This window comes from Castanea sativa, chromosome 2 (genome assembly GCF_040712315.1).
Source record: "Castanea sativa cultivar Marrone di Chiusa Pesio chromosome 2, ASM4071231v1".
NCBI classification, from domain to species: Eukaryota; Viridiplantae; Streptophyta; class Magnoliopsida; order Fagales; family Fagaceae; genus Castanea; species Castanea sativa.
The window spans coordinates 32,791,242-32,807,102 of record NC_134014.1 but is presented as its reverse complement, the minus strand read 5'-3'; the positions used below and the strand labels follow the sequence as shown (position 1 = coordinate 32,807,102).

General features: G+C 36.0%; 2 protein-coding genes across 4 annotated transcripts; one reads left to right on the top strand and one right to left on the bottom strand.

The window, feature by feature from the left end:
• The first annotated feature begins 606 nt into the window (after positions 1 to 606).
• Positions 607 to 9,682, top strand: LOC142625646 (4-alpha-glucanotransferase, chloroplastic/amyloplastic). 2 transcript variants are annotated; one of them, XM_075799315.1, is made up of 16 exons: positions 607 to 1,330; positions 1,796 to 1,858; positions 2,419 to 2,507; positions 2,600 to 2,660; positions 3,436 to 3,514; positions 4,819 to 4,955; positions 5,068 to 5,226; positions 5,331 to 5,407; positions 6,067 to 6,206; positions 6,284 to 6,315; positions 6,399 to 6,473; positions 7,390 to 7,462; positions 7,560 to 7,648; positions 7,851 to 7,895; positions 8,009 to 8,161; positions 9,546 to 9,682. In XM_075799315.1, exons 1-16 carry the CDS (start codon positions 743 to 745, stop codon positions 9,579 to 9,581), a joined length of 1,896 nt encoding a protein of 631 aa, XP_075655430.1. In that variant the 5' UTR covers positions 607 to 742; the 3' UTR covers positions 9,582 to 9,682. The 2 variants fall into 2 exon arrangements, with proteins under 2 accessions (XP_075655430.1, XP_075655429.1); XM_075799314.1 differs by lacking the exon at positions 9,546 to 9,682 and adding an exon at positions 8,909 to 9,224 and having other exon boundaries at positions 609 to 1,330.
• Positions 9,382 to 15,842, bottom strand: LOC142625648 (uncharacterized). Of its 2 annotated transcripts, none has more exons than XM_075799316.1 (10): positions 15,528 to 15,842; positions 12,896 to 12,991; positions 12,643 to 12,717; positions 12,139 to 12,207; positions 11,224 to 11,300; positions 10,800 to 10,888; positions 10,571 to 10,700; positions 10,092 to 10,182; positions 9,937 to 10,002; positions 9,382 to 9,808 (listed from the first exon to the last, which is right to left on the bottom strand). In XM_075799316.1, exons 1-10 carry the CDS (start codon positions 15,687 to 15,689, stop codon positions 9,689 to 9,691), a joined length of 975 nt encoding a protein of 324 aa, XP_075655431.1. In that variant the 5' UTR covers positions 15,690 to 15,842; the 3' UTR covers positions 9,382 to 9,688. The 2 variants fall into 2 exon arrangements, with proteins under 2 accessions (XP_075655431.1, XP_075655432.1); XM_075799317.1 differs by having other exon boundaries at positions 12,859 to 12,991; positions 15,528 to 15,667.
• Between the last annotated feature and the right edge of the window lie 19 nt (positions 15,843 to 15,861).

Sequence of the window (15,861 nt, the reverse complement as noted above, 5' to 3'; positions counted from 1 at the left end):
GTGACAAATTGTGAGTAGTTGGTTCATATAACTCTATACCACTTATAACTTATCAAATACATAAAGTATTGCACCTAATTTGTAACTTTAAATCTCAACCATTAAATATAAAAAAAATATCAAAGTAAATAAGTAAAAGAAAAAAAAAGGATTGTGGGAGGATTGGGTGAATTGATCCCAATCCAGTTAGGATAATGGCAAGTTCCTCAAAAAAAAAAAAAAGTTAAGATAATGGCAAAAGTGGTAGATACAGCATTTCTGGGTTAAATATTCAGCATGCATATTGTTCATAAATATCTGCATAGATTTCACCAAAATATATATATATATACATATTGAGAGAGAAAGAGAGATTGTATTAACCGCACCTAATGTGCCGTTAACAACACATTTTTAGATAATTTTTTAATAAATTTTTCAATTTTTTAACAATTTTTCAATTTTTGACAATTTTTTTAACAATTTTTTTTTTCATTTTTTTTTGAGCGAAACATAACCAAAAAAAAAAAAACGTTAACAAACACCGTACTGCTTGTTAACATTTCTCATATATATATATCTGCGTAGTCATGAAAGTACTAATTATGTCAACTGTCAAGTGAAGGCGTCGGTCAGTGTGCTTATTTTAATTCCAAAATGGGAAATCTGTGAAGCTCCATACATACCAAAGCAAGCAAGGAAGCGAGTCTGACATTGGAGAAGCTAAGAGTAAGACCAGTCACTCCGTGCCACGTGGAGTGTGATGGTCAACACAATCACATCTGGTTCTGATTCTGATTCACTCTCCCCCTCTCTCTCGTCACTCGTCACTCGTCACTCGTCACTCGTCACATGTATACTGTTCTCTGTTTGCATAGCACTCTGTTTCTTTACTATTAATTCAACTCAATCTTCCAAAGCTAAATCCAAATTCCAAACCGCCATTTCCAAATTCCAATCTCTCTCTCTCTCTCTCTCTCTCTCTCACATGGCGATCTCTAGCTATCTCTCACTCTCGCACTCCCTTCCCTCTCCAAGTCCAAAGCTCTACAGCTACTCTTCACTACTCTCCTCAGTTCCCACCGCAACCGCTTTACTGTCCTTCAAACCCAAACCATTCTCTTGTCGCTTCCATAACGGCAGCGTTTCTTCTCTCTCCGCCGCAGTCGGCGAAGACTTACCAGACGATTACGGAGAGTGGTTCCCGAAGCCGGATCCGGAAAATCGAAGAAGAGCCGGAGTGATACTCCATCCGACGTCGTTTAGAGGACCTCACGGTATCGGCGATCTCGGCGACGAGGCGTTTCGGTTCATCGACTGGCTTCACCAAGCTGGCTGCTCCGTCTGGCAGGTCCCGCTCTTCCCTTTTGTTTTGAATTCACAGATAGTTGCATTTGCTTCTTCTTCTTCTTCTCTGTGCTTTCACTTCGTGCCTGATCAAAAGGAAAAGAGTGATGATAGTGCAATACAAACTAACTAACTAACAAGTACACAGTCATTGCCACACTTACTTTTGTGATAAAACCTGTAATTATTCTATTCAAATCAAATACTTTCTGCTGGTTGTTTCTGTGTGTTAATTTTGCATTTAATTTAAGGTCCAATTGTTTATACGCACATGAACAACTGCTTTTTTAAATTTATTTGTGCCTGTGTCTAATGTCATTGAATAAGGGGCCTGACACTGACACTGACACCAACACCACAAAGAAATCCATTGGTGTGGTGTGGTGTGGTGTGTTGGCCTTATGGTAATGACCAAACGTAACGTTATGCGGAAATGAATTTCTGTTGAACATAAATTTTATTTGTGCAGGTTCTTCCGCTTGTTCCTCCTGGGAGGAAGGCTAATGAAGAAGGGTCACCCTACTCGGGCCAGGTGACACTCTTCATTCCCACATGAACGTGTTATCTCTTTATTGTTTTGTTATTGTATTCCCATTTCTTTTTTTCTTTGGTGGGAGGGAGGAGGTGACTTTTGAATGTGTTGTTCAATATATCAAATTTTAATTGAGAATAAAAGCTTCTTTGAAATCATCCCTTAGGAATAGGATCTCTCGCTCTAGTGTGCTTAGCATTGGATTGGCTCATATTATCAATTATTTATTGTTATTAATATTGGTGTTATTTTGGATGAATCACAAAGGAATGGAATGGGCCTGTACTTATATTGATAATTAAAAAAGAAAAGGTAAATAAATAATAGTGATCAACTCGTTGGGTTTGTTGTGGCTTATTAGATATCCAGCTTAGGTTTCATTATGCTGGGTGTTACATCCTGTATCTAAGTATGACATGATTACATGCATATTGTGTAGAAATTATATGATCCACCTTATTTGACTCTCAATTTATACGTGTTAGCATATCTAGTTCCAATGTTATTTTGTAAGTGTCATTTTAATTGTAGGCAGTTATCCTTGACATGATTACTTTCAGGATGCAAATTGTGGTAACACTCTGCTAATATCTCTTGAAGAGCTTGTTAAGGATGGTCTGTTGATGAAGGAGGAGCTACCAAAACCAGTGTGAGGACTTTTAACTTATGACTGCACCAAGACATTAAGCTATGGTTCTTCATTTATGTCTCTCTGTTATTACTGCTTTGTTGTTCATGCAGTGACACTGACCGTGTGAACTACTCAGCTGTTGCTGACCTAAAGGATCCTTTGATAGTTAAGGTACACAATCTAAGCAGCATAAAGTTTTAATTTTTCCTTTTATTTTGTCATGTTGGTTAAAAATCTTGCTGATTCAGTGAGTTAAGCCTAGACCCTACACTTGTAAGAATCCCTTGATCATTGAGAACCAATTATGCGTCACTTGTTTCTAATTGCTTGTGTTACCTTACAAAGCTTTGCTAAAAATATTAGTCTAAGCAGAATTACCACTGCTGCACCATCACCATTACTACCTAGCTGCTACTGCAACTACTTCCCGCCTTACCACCACTACCATACTACCCTCATGCCTACCATTATAATCCATCAAAACTGCACTGCACCATCACACTGCTATTTATTTGAAGACTACATACAAAATAACAATTACCTTGTTTCTATTGTTCAAAATTTATGTGCAATGACATATCTGCCTGTCTGCTTGTTATGCTAAAAGAAATTGTGACATAAAAAGGGCAAGAAATTGGTAGTAGTGAGTACCTTGTCTGTCAAATTTACTTGTACATTTAATAATTTTCTGCTTCTTGGATTGGGTCTTTATTTTTTGGTCTCTTCTTAGGCTGCAGAAAACTGTGCACAAAAAAAAAAAAAAAAAAAAGAAAGAATAAGAAGGAAAGAAAATATTATAGAAGAAACAGAAAAGAAAAATAATTCACTAAACATGACTCTCTGTTTGTAAACTTGATGCTTACTTAAATACTGCATAACTATTCTATTCTTCAGTATCTTGTTTTCATTTTTACATTAAATTCTTCTTATTTTTGTCTCTTCTTAGGCTGCAGAGAGGCTCATTTCGAGTGAAGGGGAGCTTAAGAGTCAACTTGAAGCTTTCCGTAGAGATCCTAATATCTCAAGTGAGATTTTTTTACTTTTTAGTTTGTTAAGTATCTCTTGCAACTGTTTTCTAAAAATGGTTGAAGCCCATCAGCTTCCATCTACATTGGTGGTTAGAGAAATTCTAGGTCTTGTGAATGGAAAGATCTGGGCGGCAAATGATGTTCTTGACACATTTTATCTCATCTTTATAATAAATAATTGTGTTGAATTATATTTAGAACCGTGGCTAACATTGTCATTGATGAAAAGTTGAAATGTATAGAAGGCCAATTGAAATGATGCATCCTTTTTTTTTTTTGGGTTGGGGGGGGGGGGGGGGGATTATTTTATGGTAGGTTGTATATTTTTGTTGCACTTTCTAGATCACAAGCAACGACTTCCTAATTTCTTTGTGTTAAATTTAAAAAATACCATTTGTACATATTTTAAATTTAGGTTTAACCTGAGAACTTAAGTAACAGGTGGAGATTTTCGAATAATAATGTAATTGAGTCTTAATCAGGTAGAGTTTGTTTTAAAATTCCGCTGATCCCAAGTACTCCATTTCCATCTCCATCGTTGCATTTGAAAATGTAGAAAGTAAAGAGGCAAAGGCATAACCAAATGAATTTTGCGCGTCTGATGGGATTTAAATGTTGTTCTAAAAAATGAGCCTGAATCTCAGTCTACAAATATGTATCTTGTATGCCACATAAATGTACGATGCAGGAGCTAAATAACCAGTGGCCTGTTTGATTTTATTAATTTAGCAAACAGTTGAAAGTGTTGTAGGGTTCAAAAAGATGCTGTCCTAATCTTGCCTTAGTTCTACCACCCAAACTGTCCTTGGTAAAAATAAATAGTATACACTAGAAGATGGTACTTTTTTCTTCTTATAAGTTGAGCAAGCAATCCACGTACATTGGATAAATTTATAACAAACCCTATTTCTATTGTGAGGTTGGCTACACAAAATCTATTCCATGAATTTCCTATCTAGAATCATCTTAAAGGAATTTTTTCTAACATGTTACATGATGTACCTGGGCCTTATTTAATACTGTTGCATTGACTTTATGATGTTGGTAACTGTACAAAATAAACAGAAAGAATAATGAATTAATTATTTTGCTTGCTGGATAGTTTGTGAAAGATTTTATGATTTGTTAACTCATGCACTTGCACTTCTTTCATTTCAAATAAAAATTTCACTTCCCAATTCCCATCCAGATGTGCAGAGAGTTTATAGTATCTGGTTGAATTAGCCTTTGAGTGCAGTTTTGTACTTTGCGGACCTGGATCTAGATTCCTTATGTATTTCTCTTTTTTTTCCATTTGGTAGGCTGGCTTGAAGATGCAGCCTATTTTGCAGCTATTGACGACAGTTTAAATACTTTCAGTTGGTATGATTGGCCTGAACCTTTAAAAAATCGCCATCTTGCAGCTTTGGAAGACATTTTTCAAAGCAAAAAGGATTTTGTAAGATCTGGATAAGCTTTTTAGTTGTATTATGGGCTTGTAGTTTCTCACATCATCTTCCATGATGTTAAAAACCGCCAAGATTACAAACTCATGTTTTTTACTTGTTCAGATAGATAAATTCATAGCACAACAGTTCTTATTCCAAAGACAATGGCAGAAAGTTCGCAAGTATGCACAGATGAAAGGCATCAGCATAATGGGCGACATGCCCATTTATGTAGGTTACCACAGTGCAGATGTTTGGGCAAATAGGAAACATTTTTTGCTAGTGAGTAGTTTCGCAGTGAATCATGAGAATTGTTAATTATTGAAACATACTCTGGAAGCATTATATTATGGTGCAAAGTACTAATTATTTATTTTCTCTAGTAGAACAGGAATGGTTTTCCTCTTCTAGTTAGTGGTGTTCCCCCTGATGCATTCAGTGAAACTGGTCAGCTGTGGGGCAGGTTTGTACTACACTAGACCCTGCCAAGCAAATATAAATTATTTATTAGAATTTCAAAGACATCTATATACATATATTGAAGGCCAGAATTTTAATTGTCCAGAGGAATAATGATGCTTTCTTGTCCTTTTTTTGTGGCTTCTTTCCATTATTTTCCTTCTTTCTTCTTTTTTTTTGGGGGGTTTTTCCTTTTTTTTTGGGGGGGGAGGAGGTGTGGCAGTTGGAGGACTTGGGCAGTGAAATTTTTCATTTTAACTACCTAGATCATGTTGTGTCTAATTGGTTGCTGATCTCTACGAAATTTACTGGGTATTGTAACTGAAACATTGTATCCTTAGTCCAAATGTACAGCAATGGCTGTGTGCTCATTTTGGTTTGTCAATCATACAAGAGTGAGTTTGGCTACCTTCTGTCATATGAGCTGAAGTTTCAGTTTTGTGTGTGTGTGTGTGTGTGTGTGTGTGTGTGGGTCTCATGCAATGCTAGTTGTATGCAACCAATTTGTATTTAACTGTATGCTTAGTTTTATTTTGATACTTAGAACTTCAAACCTTTGTTCGTAGCATAACTCATGTTTACTCTTACATTACTCAAAACTTTTTGTAATTGGTTTTCTATATTTTTCCAGCTCATTAATTTACTTCACTTTTGGTTTAAAAGCCCTCTGTATGATTGGAAAGCCATGGAGAAAGATGGATTTTCATGGTGGATACGCCGCTTACGGCGTGCGCAAGATATATATGATGAATTCAGAATAGACCACTTCAGAGGATTTGCTGGCTTTTGGGCTGTCTCTTCCGGTGAGATAATTTAGATTTTGTATTATGCTGTTTTTTTGTTGCTTGTGCAAGCACTGATGTATTACATGATTTTGCAGAAGCAAAGGTTGCAATGATTGGAAGATGGAAGGTCGGGATTTTGTAATTCAGATCTCACTATAATTTTTCTCCAGCTACCCTTCATTCACTCCAGCTGTTATTTTGTGACGGTAGGCAGGACCTGGAAAATCCTTATTCGATGCCATCTCTGGAGCAGTTGGGAAGATGAATATAATAGCAGAAGATTTGGTACGTTTTATCTGATATAATACAAAAATAACTTAATTTGTCACCATTTTCACCCTTTGTATAGATATATATGATCCAATTGCCCTTTTGGCATTGTATTACTTGCTAACAATTTACTAAAGTTTGAAACACTCATAATGTGGATTCACAGATCTGTAGTAACTCATGGTCATTTATATGATAGCCTGTCGACTTCAGTAAAATGCTACTTACCAGATAAAATTTTATTCTTGTTATTTTGTTGGGGTATTGCAAGCATGTTAGCTTTCTGGAGGGGTCCAAGATTGGTTTAATTCAACTTTTTTTTCTACCATATTAAAACTTTGTGGCAATTTCTTGGTGTGCGGCAAAGCTGCATGTGCCTGGGGACTATCAAGTGCTCAAGGGCCTCGGAAATCATTTAGACCAAAAAACCCAAAAAAAATGTTATGGTCATTGATGTCTATTGTATTCTAATGAATCTATTGTTATATCATAGAGGGAAATGAATAGTGTTTTAGTAATTGCACAATTCTCATATTATGAAAATAGATGGTGGGAATCTGAAACATTATTGACAAGGAACGTTATACAAACTGTTGAGCACCGCCACTAGATTAATTAATCAATAACATAGCCAAGCAGCACATTGTTATGGTCCAGTCATCTGTGCATGCACAATATATTAAATGTCCATCATGGTTTATGCTTCTTTCTTGTCACATTCATAGCTTAATATGGTTAGGGCTGGGAAACTTTATTTCTCATGATTACTTAAAGTATTAATTGGGGTTCAGACAAGATTGGATGTTTGTTATTTGGCCCTGTTAATGATTGTTGTGAAGATTTCGAGGTAGCTGTGTAAGGAAACATCCTGTTTGCATATTCTTTGTTTTTTGCTTGATATGTTCTTATCTCTTGTGCTGTCACATGACAGGGAGTTATCACAGAGGATGTAGTCCAGCTTAGGAAATCCATTGGAGCACCTGGAATGGCTGTCCTCCAGTTTGGTAGCAATATATTACTGTCTTTTAAATGGTCATTTCTGTGGCATACCTTGAATTTGCACGATGTTATGTTGTCCTTTTTTCTTTTTTTCTTGTCCAGGTTTTGGAAGTGGTGCTGATAACCCTCATTTGCCTCATAATCATGAACACAATCAAGTTGTGTATACTGGAACTCACGATAATGACACAGTAAAATTCCTCCATGCCATGGACTTATTTCAATCTGTTGCTCAATTTATCTTCTTAGTTTGGGGAATGATGGGAAACTGTAACATGATCTGATATAACACTGATTTGTAATTACATAATTGTTGAGACCTTTGTTCTGATGCTTTAATCCTGACTTGGAAATTTAGACAGAGTGTACTAATAGACGTTTTTTGTATTATAGATCCGAGGCTGGTGGGACATCCTGAAGCAAGAAGAGAAGTCCAATGTGTGTGGTTTCTAATTGTTCCAATCCCCCATTAACATGATAAATTTGAAACAGTATATAAGCAAAGGTGTAGGTATGCTTGTATTTTTAATCTAATATAATTGTTTCCTCAGGTACTAAAGTATCTCTCAATTAATGAGGAAGATGATATTTCATGGACCCTCATACAGGCTGTGTTATCTTCAGTGGCCCGAACTGCAATCATACCTATACAAGATGTGCTGGGGCTAGGGAATTCTGCCAGGATGAACATCCCCGCAACTCAGGTAAGATATTGTGATGAAATCCAGTCCAGCCAAATTGGATAATGTGCTGTTAGTATGGAGCATGTCCAGTGCAGCAGTTTTTCTTTTTCTTCCTTTTTTTTGTTTATTGTCTTTTTTTTGGGGGGGGGGGGGGGGGGGGGGGTGGTTGGTGTTCACTCAATCTCCCAAATCATGTCTTTCTTACAATAGAAGATAATTCAAACTTGAACCGGAGGCCTTTGTGTCCAGCCTGGTCAGATTACACAGGTAGTAATACCTTTGAGTTACTATCTTTGAAAACACCAACAGAGGCCTTTTCTATTTACAGAGTTACTGTTACGCGATATAATCAATCTTATCTTTCTCAAGTATAAGTTAACTTTTCTTCTGCAATTATTTACCATGTATAAACAATAAGCAAATTTGAAATGTTCTACCACCAGTTTCATATTACACTCATTCCTCCCCTGCCCTTTTGCTCTCTCTCTCTCTCTCTCTCGGGGGAAGAGAGACTTCAAAATTTTTTTTATTTATTTATTTTTATAATTCAATAGTTGGGGGGAGGGGGGATTTGAATCCTAGATGTTTCCATTATAAACACTAAGAGGTGCCAACTAGTTGAGCTATAAGGTTCTTGGCCTTCAAACGGTTGATTATAATATTTGAAAATGACCAATTTTTGAAAGGAATTTATTATTTTCACCTTCTAACACATGCGATCAATATTTCATGCTTTGCTTGTGTATGATGAATTTCTACTGAACACAGTTTGGAAATTGGGGTTGGAGGATGCCTAGTTCCATGAGCTTTGATAGCCTGGAGCCTGAAGCAACGAAAATGAGGAATATGCTTTCTATGTATGGCCGACTGTAATGGATGCTGAGATTTTTTAAACTGGTCTACAACTTTTTTTTTTTTTGTTGAGAATAACTGGCTACCCCTTGAATGTAAGCCACTCATGCTTTTTTTAATAGAACCATTATACAGAGTTTACTCTTAAACAATAAACAACTTGTCCTGCTTGAAGCAATATTTCCGGATATACTTTGTTTCAATTGAATAAATTGCTGTCTCTATATTTTTTGTCTTCATGTGCTGATTTCAGTTGGTTAGCTATTCATAATGTCACAGCATTTGCATTAAATTTTATGACTGGTGAAACTGGGAATTTGTTGGTCAAAAGAAAAGGAAAGACACTAATAAACAGACGAGAGAGAGAGAGAGAGAGTAAACTAAGCTTGTAGTTCATAACTTCATATCTATTATAAATAAATAAATAAAAGGTTCGTTTAGGTGTGGTTTCTTAATCTGGTACCATAGGCATTGGTTAGTTATCATGCAAACTATACCGTTGCAAATGTTTCATAACTTTTCACTCTCTTGATCGAGAATGATTATCCTGTAGGGTAGCAGGCAAAGGTACTACTGTGAATCATCTTGATTACTGTCATTGCAAGAATTATGAGGGGACAAGAATGATCAAGCTACATTTAGGAAGTTCAAGTCTGATGCAAAAGTGAATTTTCACAAGGATTCTGGTCTTAGAAACTACGCTGCTTTCTCGATTGCTTCAATGCACTCCAGTACAGTTGCCTTATTTGACATTGCCGTCATAATTGCTTCATGAATCACCTTATTATTTTTTAAGAGGGATGCAGCGAACAAAACCTGCATTAATTTCTTAACATTAGCATTTTATTATTGATGCACTTCAAGATCAAGGTTGCTTATACAATTATTTTCTAGTAATGACCTAAAAATTGATTGAAACTGGGTGAAACTCATTTGAAACTTACAGCCCATCTTGTAAGATTTTGTTGCTGTTCTTTGCTAATCTGTGGCTTGCTTCTGTTAATAAATCTCTACAGAAAACGCCCCAAAAAAAAAAAATTTACTGTCAATCAAGACATATTTGAAAAAAGAAAAATTCATAGGAAGATTCAGTTATAACCTGAAGGGTGAAAAGATCAGCAGATTGACCAACCACTTTGTCATATTTCAAACCCTCTGCAGCTAGTCCTGCCATTGCTACAACTGCCAACCTGAGATTGGCTATTACAGTTAATTTATTCTGCACCAGTCAAATTTATACAATTCAGCATGTGATGAATTTATAAGATGGTAATTTTGTACCGTTGCCTTTTTCTGCAATTTCTGTTGGTGGTAGTTAACGCAAACTTTCAACCTCTTTTTTTTTTAATATACAAATAGAGCTTATACACATTGTTTAATCCAAATAGATCTTAATCATAAAGCGATATAATATTTAATTTTTTACTATCATATACCTTGCATAAAAATCTACAACCTTTACCTTGGAAATTTAAGACATTATCAAACAGTGTCTAGTTTTCAGGAGAATAGAAGGTAAGAATTAAAATAAAATAAAAAAATGTTCAATTTTTGTAGCTACTGGTGTTATATGGATACCTGTCTAGTTCCTTGGCATCAATCTGCCCACTATATATGAGTTTTTCCAGCCTTTCATCAATGAGATTGACATGCTCTTTTCCAATATCCAATGAATAGCCCAGAATAGGGATGCCAAGCAAATAAGCAACTAAGGTTTGTAAAGAACATTATCCCATTAGTCTTGATCAATTAGGCGTATCTCATGTTTGTTATATGCATTTCAATAAATAAATAAAAAAAAGAGTACCTAAAAAATGAGCTGCTTCATGACTAGTAATTCTTTCTTGATAATCAGGAAAAAATGAAGAGAAGCCACCAATAGCAGCCTGAAGAAGCCTACAACAGATATAAGAACGTTATTAATGCAAACAAGTCATAAATTAGCTCTCAACTATGGTTGAAATTACTAAATGCACCCTAGGCATAACACATTCTTTTTAAGTGCACCTATATGTAACACATTCTTCTCATATAAAAGTGGGTCTCACATGTAGATTCGATGCATAAAATTAGAATCCACTTATATGTGAGAGAGAAGTGTAATACATATGAAATAATTTTGCCAACTCAAAGTAGAAGGTAAATATTGATGGCTTCAGCTGTATTAAAATTTCATTTAAAACAATTTTAATGGGATAAAACTTGCATTCCATCTTAGAGACATTTCTTACCCAGGGGCAGTGCTTCCCACCGCCAAAACTATCAAAGATATGCTCCCAATCAAGTAAGGCACAAAGAAGCCCCAGTCCTATAGGGATGGTATGAACAAAAGACATCATCAAAATCGAAAATTGTTTTAAATTTTCTCCTAACAATTTACATTACCAAGGCATTGCATCAATGAATTTCATAGCTATAAATTAAAAATATAAATAATGAAAAAATGTCTTCAATCCTCTTGGGCATGAAAAGAGCAACATGTCACCCATAGGAAGGATTCATTTGAATGCAGAGCAATTTAGAAACATAATATGTGATGCAATTGATATAACCATGAATGATAAGACTGATATAAAAATGCACGTGGAAAGAGAAACCATTGCATTTTCAGTCCGGAAGTTTGCTTTTTAAGGTTTTTAGACAGGGAGAGAAAACCAAGATGAAGATATGCTCTTTTTCTAGTGATAATTAAAAACAAATTGAGACAGCTTAAAGTAAGCAGTGAGAGCAAGGATACAGATTTCATTTTCTCTCAAACACGTCTTGGCCTATTTATATGAACTTTTTTTACATTGTTTTGCATGTCCACAATATATGTAGAAGACTTCACCAACTGAGAGTACTTTTAGAACTTTGTTATTCTCCTAAAGAAAAGCAGCATGAAGTGAAAGGGTTCGATACTAGCTGTGAAATTATGTGGCTTAAGCAGAAACGAAGTGAGAAATACGTACTTTCAAATTTCTATGAATGAGGAGAAAATACAGAAATAAATTTCCTTACATGTCAATTGGGGAGAAGAGGCTGCTTGAATCAAATATTGCATGATAATAGAACACGAGTATGCATGCCCTCCTAGTATATTGTTTAAGATGGTATAAAAACTTGTGCGCATCTATACAGAGGAGAAGGGGCAGAATTAAAGTTACCCCAGGAAGCTGACCAGCAAGAACACCTAAAAAACCTGTAGTGCCCACCACTGTGAAAAGAAAAGCTGCCTGTATCACTGACAGATGTCAATTTTATGAACAGCGTCTTGACCCAATGCTTTTACAGTGCAAAGAATAAGAAATCAGATCGAATTTGCACAAAAATATTCATGAAATTCTAATTACTTTATAAAATTCACAAGCTCAAAGAAGCAGCAATGGGAAGGAAAAATGGGATAACAAAAGAGGTCAAAATAGGACATTGACATCTTGAAATCTGTGTGTGTGTGTGTGTGTGTGTGTGTGTGTGTGTATATATATAATAAATAAAACCTCAGGAAATTCTTCCTAAGTTAAAGGGTTTTTATATTGAAGTTTCGAAATGGTTGCAGTAGTGATGCATTGCATTTTAGTCTACAATTGAAACTTAGACCAAGACTTAGCTGTTGTTACACGCTTTACCCAATGCAACAAAGGCAATTAGAAAGCTTTATATATACTTACATCATTTCTGACACTTGGGATTGCAAGGTTCTCAGCATTTTTTATTCCAAGACTTGTCAGCTCCCGAAGAGATGTCTGATGCATGAATTTTGAAGCAGTCAAACTATTTAATCTAACAAAGTAAGATAAAAGGATGAACTCAAAGCAGTGAACAGATATACATTATTCAGATACAAGTATGTATGGGTTTGTAGATGTGGCTAATGTTTTTAGTACCACTTCCCAGAACTTCACACTTGTAATGGAGACTGACCATCCGACGTGAGACATATGGCTGAGAACTCCATCTCTTGGCCCAACCAACTTCATTCAGCTGATCAAGTGCCTCTTTAACAGCATTACTATCTTTCTGCAGAAAAAGTATATGCCTCAGTTAGGAACAGTTACAGGATCATGAATTGGTAAGCACATCAAAGTAACGTAGCATGCCAAAGTGCTTATGTCCTACAAGTGTTAGAGATAAGCACTTGGTTGTGCTTTTAAGAAGCAAATGGATACAAAACCAATTCAACGAGCAGGATTTTTGCTTAGAACCTACCCAATTGATGGCGAAGGTCCCACGCAGTAGGAAGATCTTTTTACTTTTTTAATTGATATATCATTCATGTAGGTACCATACAGAACATGGATTGCAGTTGAAGGTAAGAAAAAAACTGAAAATTGCTGACAAATACAATACATTGTATCTTTCCAATTACCTCCAACTCTTTTGTGGTAGTCGATCTTGTAACAAATAAAACACTTTAAAATTTTATTCCCCTGTTGGCAAATTGTACGGTCTGTTTTGCAACCTTCTGTCTTTTCAAAACTCAGAAGATGCAGATGGAAAACTGAATCACTATGGCTTAAAATGACTACCAATGCAGACCTCCATTTGATATAAACAAGTTCCATAATCCTTGAAATCGGTTCTTAATTCAATCACACTCCTTTTATTCCCCAATATAGGATTTTTTTTTTTTTTTCTGTTTTTTTGAGATGAATGAATGAACTAAGAGTTTGGATATTTGAGAACCGCAAGGGGTTAGGCTGATTAACACGTTGGCCTGAAGTAAAAGCATCTTAGGAAGTGTCAGCCAAGTTCGAATCCTAACCCTTTAGCCCTGGTGATTTATCCCAGTATTTGCCTTGTCTAGGATGGGGGAGTGTAATGCCTGGGGTAAAGTCACATGCTCAAAAATTCCGGGACACCAAAGAAAAAGATTTTTTAATCTTTCAGGTTTCTTGGGGATTGCAGGTTTTTGCAAACAAAAATTAATAAACCTAGGTGTTATATGTTGGAAGCACAAGAGAAACATAAAAGTTCCTGTATTAAAATGAAGGGAAAAGATCAATGCAAGGATATCTGTTCGAAGCAGCACACTATCTAATCATCCACAAGTGGAAACAAGACAGTCATTAATTTATGCCAGAGCCATTTGTCTAATGGATAAAATTTGACTTGTCTGGTTTCTGCCGTACAATAATTTTCACACACTCAAAAGGAAGGGATGGGAGGGTGAAACCTCACATTTAAATGCTAGTGAAAAAACAGCGACTGCAAGGAGTCACAGGCAAGGAAGGTTGCATTCACGGTTACGTGTTTGAAATCAGCACACTAAACCTGCCATTGCTTAGGCATTAGCAGCATCAAGTACAATAAATTATCAAAATAATGCTGACTGCAAATTTATGACTGCAATTTTAGGAGTACGCCTTCATGACAAAACTACATCTCTAGAAAACACAAAGACTCTTGCATTTACTCTAAGAGCAGCACACCCTCACAACCCTCTACAAAGCTACCAGCAACAATTTCATCTAGCCCTATACAAACTGAACTGCATCCTGTTCTAAATTCTGAGTAGGCTTTTTATTTAGAGCAGGCATTTGATGCCCCATTTCTCACACATGGCTTTGTTAATACCAGAGTTCTTGAGAGTTCCCTTTAGAGTAAAAATCATTCTACACTCTACAGACGCTTTCCCTGATCATCTAGAGCTAACAAAGAAGAAAATGAAGGAGTAAATCAACCATAGTCATAGACTCCAAATCTAAGAACCAAATTCCAAAGCTAATATCTTCTCTAAGACAAATTTTAGAATATTCTCAAGTGTTCCAACTATAATGGTGGAACTGGAAAGACGATGAATATAGCCTGATTTCACCAACATTCTACATAGCTTCACTGGAAGAATGACAAAGAACCAACTTAGGCAAAATAATTGGTTTTAAAGATGGTTGAGGCTAGTGACTATTTGGCCGTTACTCTCTCATGACTGCCCTTCACTACTACGAAAAGGATCTTCGCTTAAAGAAATTCCAAAGGGGTATCTCATATTGCAGCTTCTCCCAACTGTACACTAATTATGTGTTTTGTAAACATGTCATTCGCACACAGAACAGATATGAACAAATTCTGTTTCCATTAAACTTCTGCGCAAGGCTTGATTCAATTAATATATTGTAATATGTTTAGCAAAGGCTTGAGCTCCCCATTAAATTCTTAACATCCCACAATACATTGCAAAGCCCTAAGCTACTCTGTGTTACTTGGTTTGCTCTAATACCATTTGTCATGACCCAAGATAGCGCTAACCAATCCTGGGTGCACCCAAAAGGACTTATCATAATTACTAGTATACGCATAGCGCACACCACTCAACGCACACATATAATTTACTCCAATCCATACTATGCTTGAAATATTTACAATGAAATGGTTTTGCATCTAAAGAAATGTTCAAACTTTTTAAATATTCACCCAAAGTGCCTGCAAGTTATTAGTGTTTGAGTCATTTGACCACTTGCTCATATCACTAAAAAAAATATACATGAAATTCTAAGTTCTCAAAAAAATCTTAACAAGTTAAGTGGGAAGTGGAATTGAAAAGAAATTAAGTAACCTTATCAATGGCAGATTGGAGAGTGTTGAGGTCAACACCAGGAGCAGCAGAGGAAGCTCTGATGACACCCCATTTAATTTTGTGGGGGATGGTTTTGGAGCATTTTGGATGATAGTTGGCAGTGAAAGCGCTAGCAGGCTTTAAGTTTGAAAGGGAAGCCATGGCTAACCACAACTCTAAGAATCTGAGCAACTAACAAAACTGAACTGAGACCGTAGGTAAAATGGTAAGGTTGGTTAGGACTTAGGACTTAGGTGGATAAGGCACGGTGGTTTGGTTTGGCGCCACAATGTCGTGTGGATAATAAGAATGAATAATAAAGAATAGGTCCCTC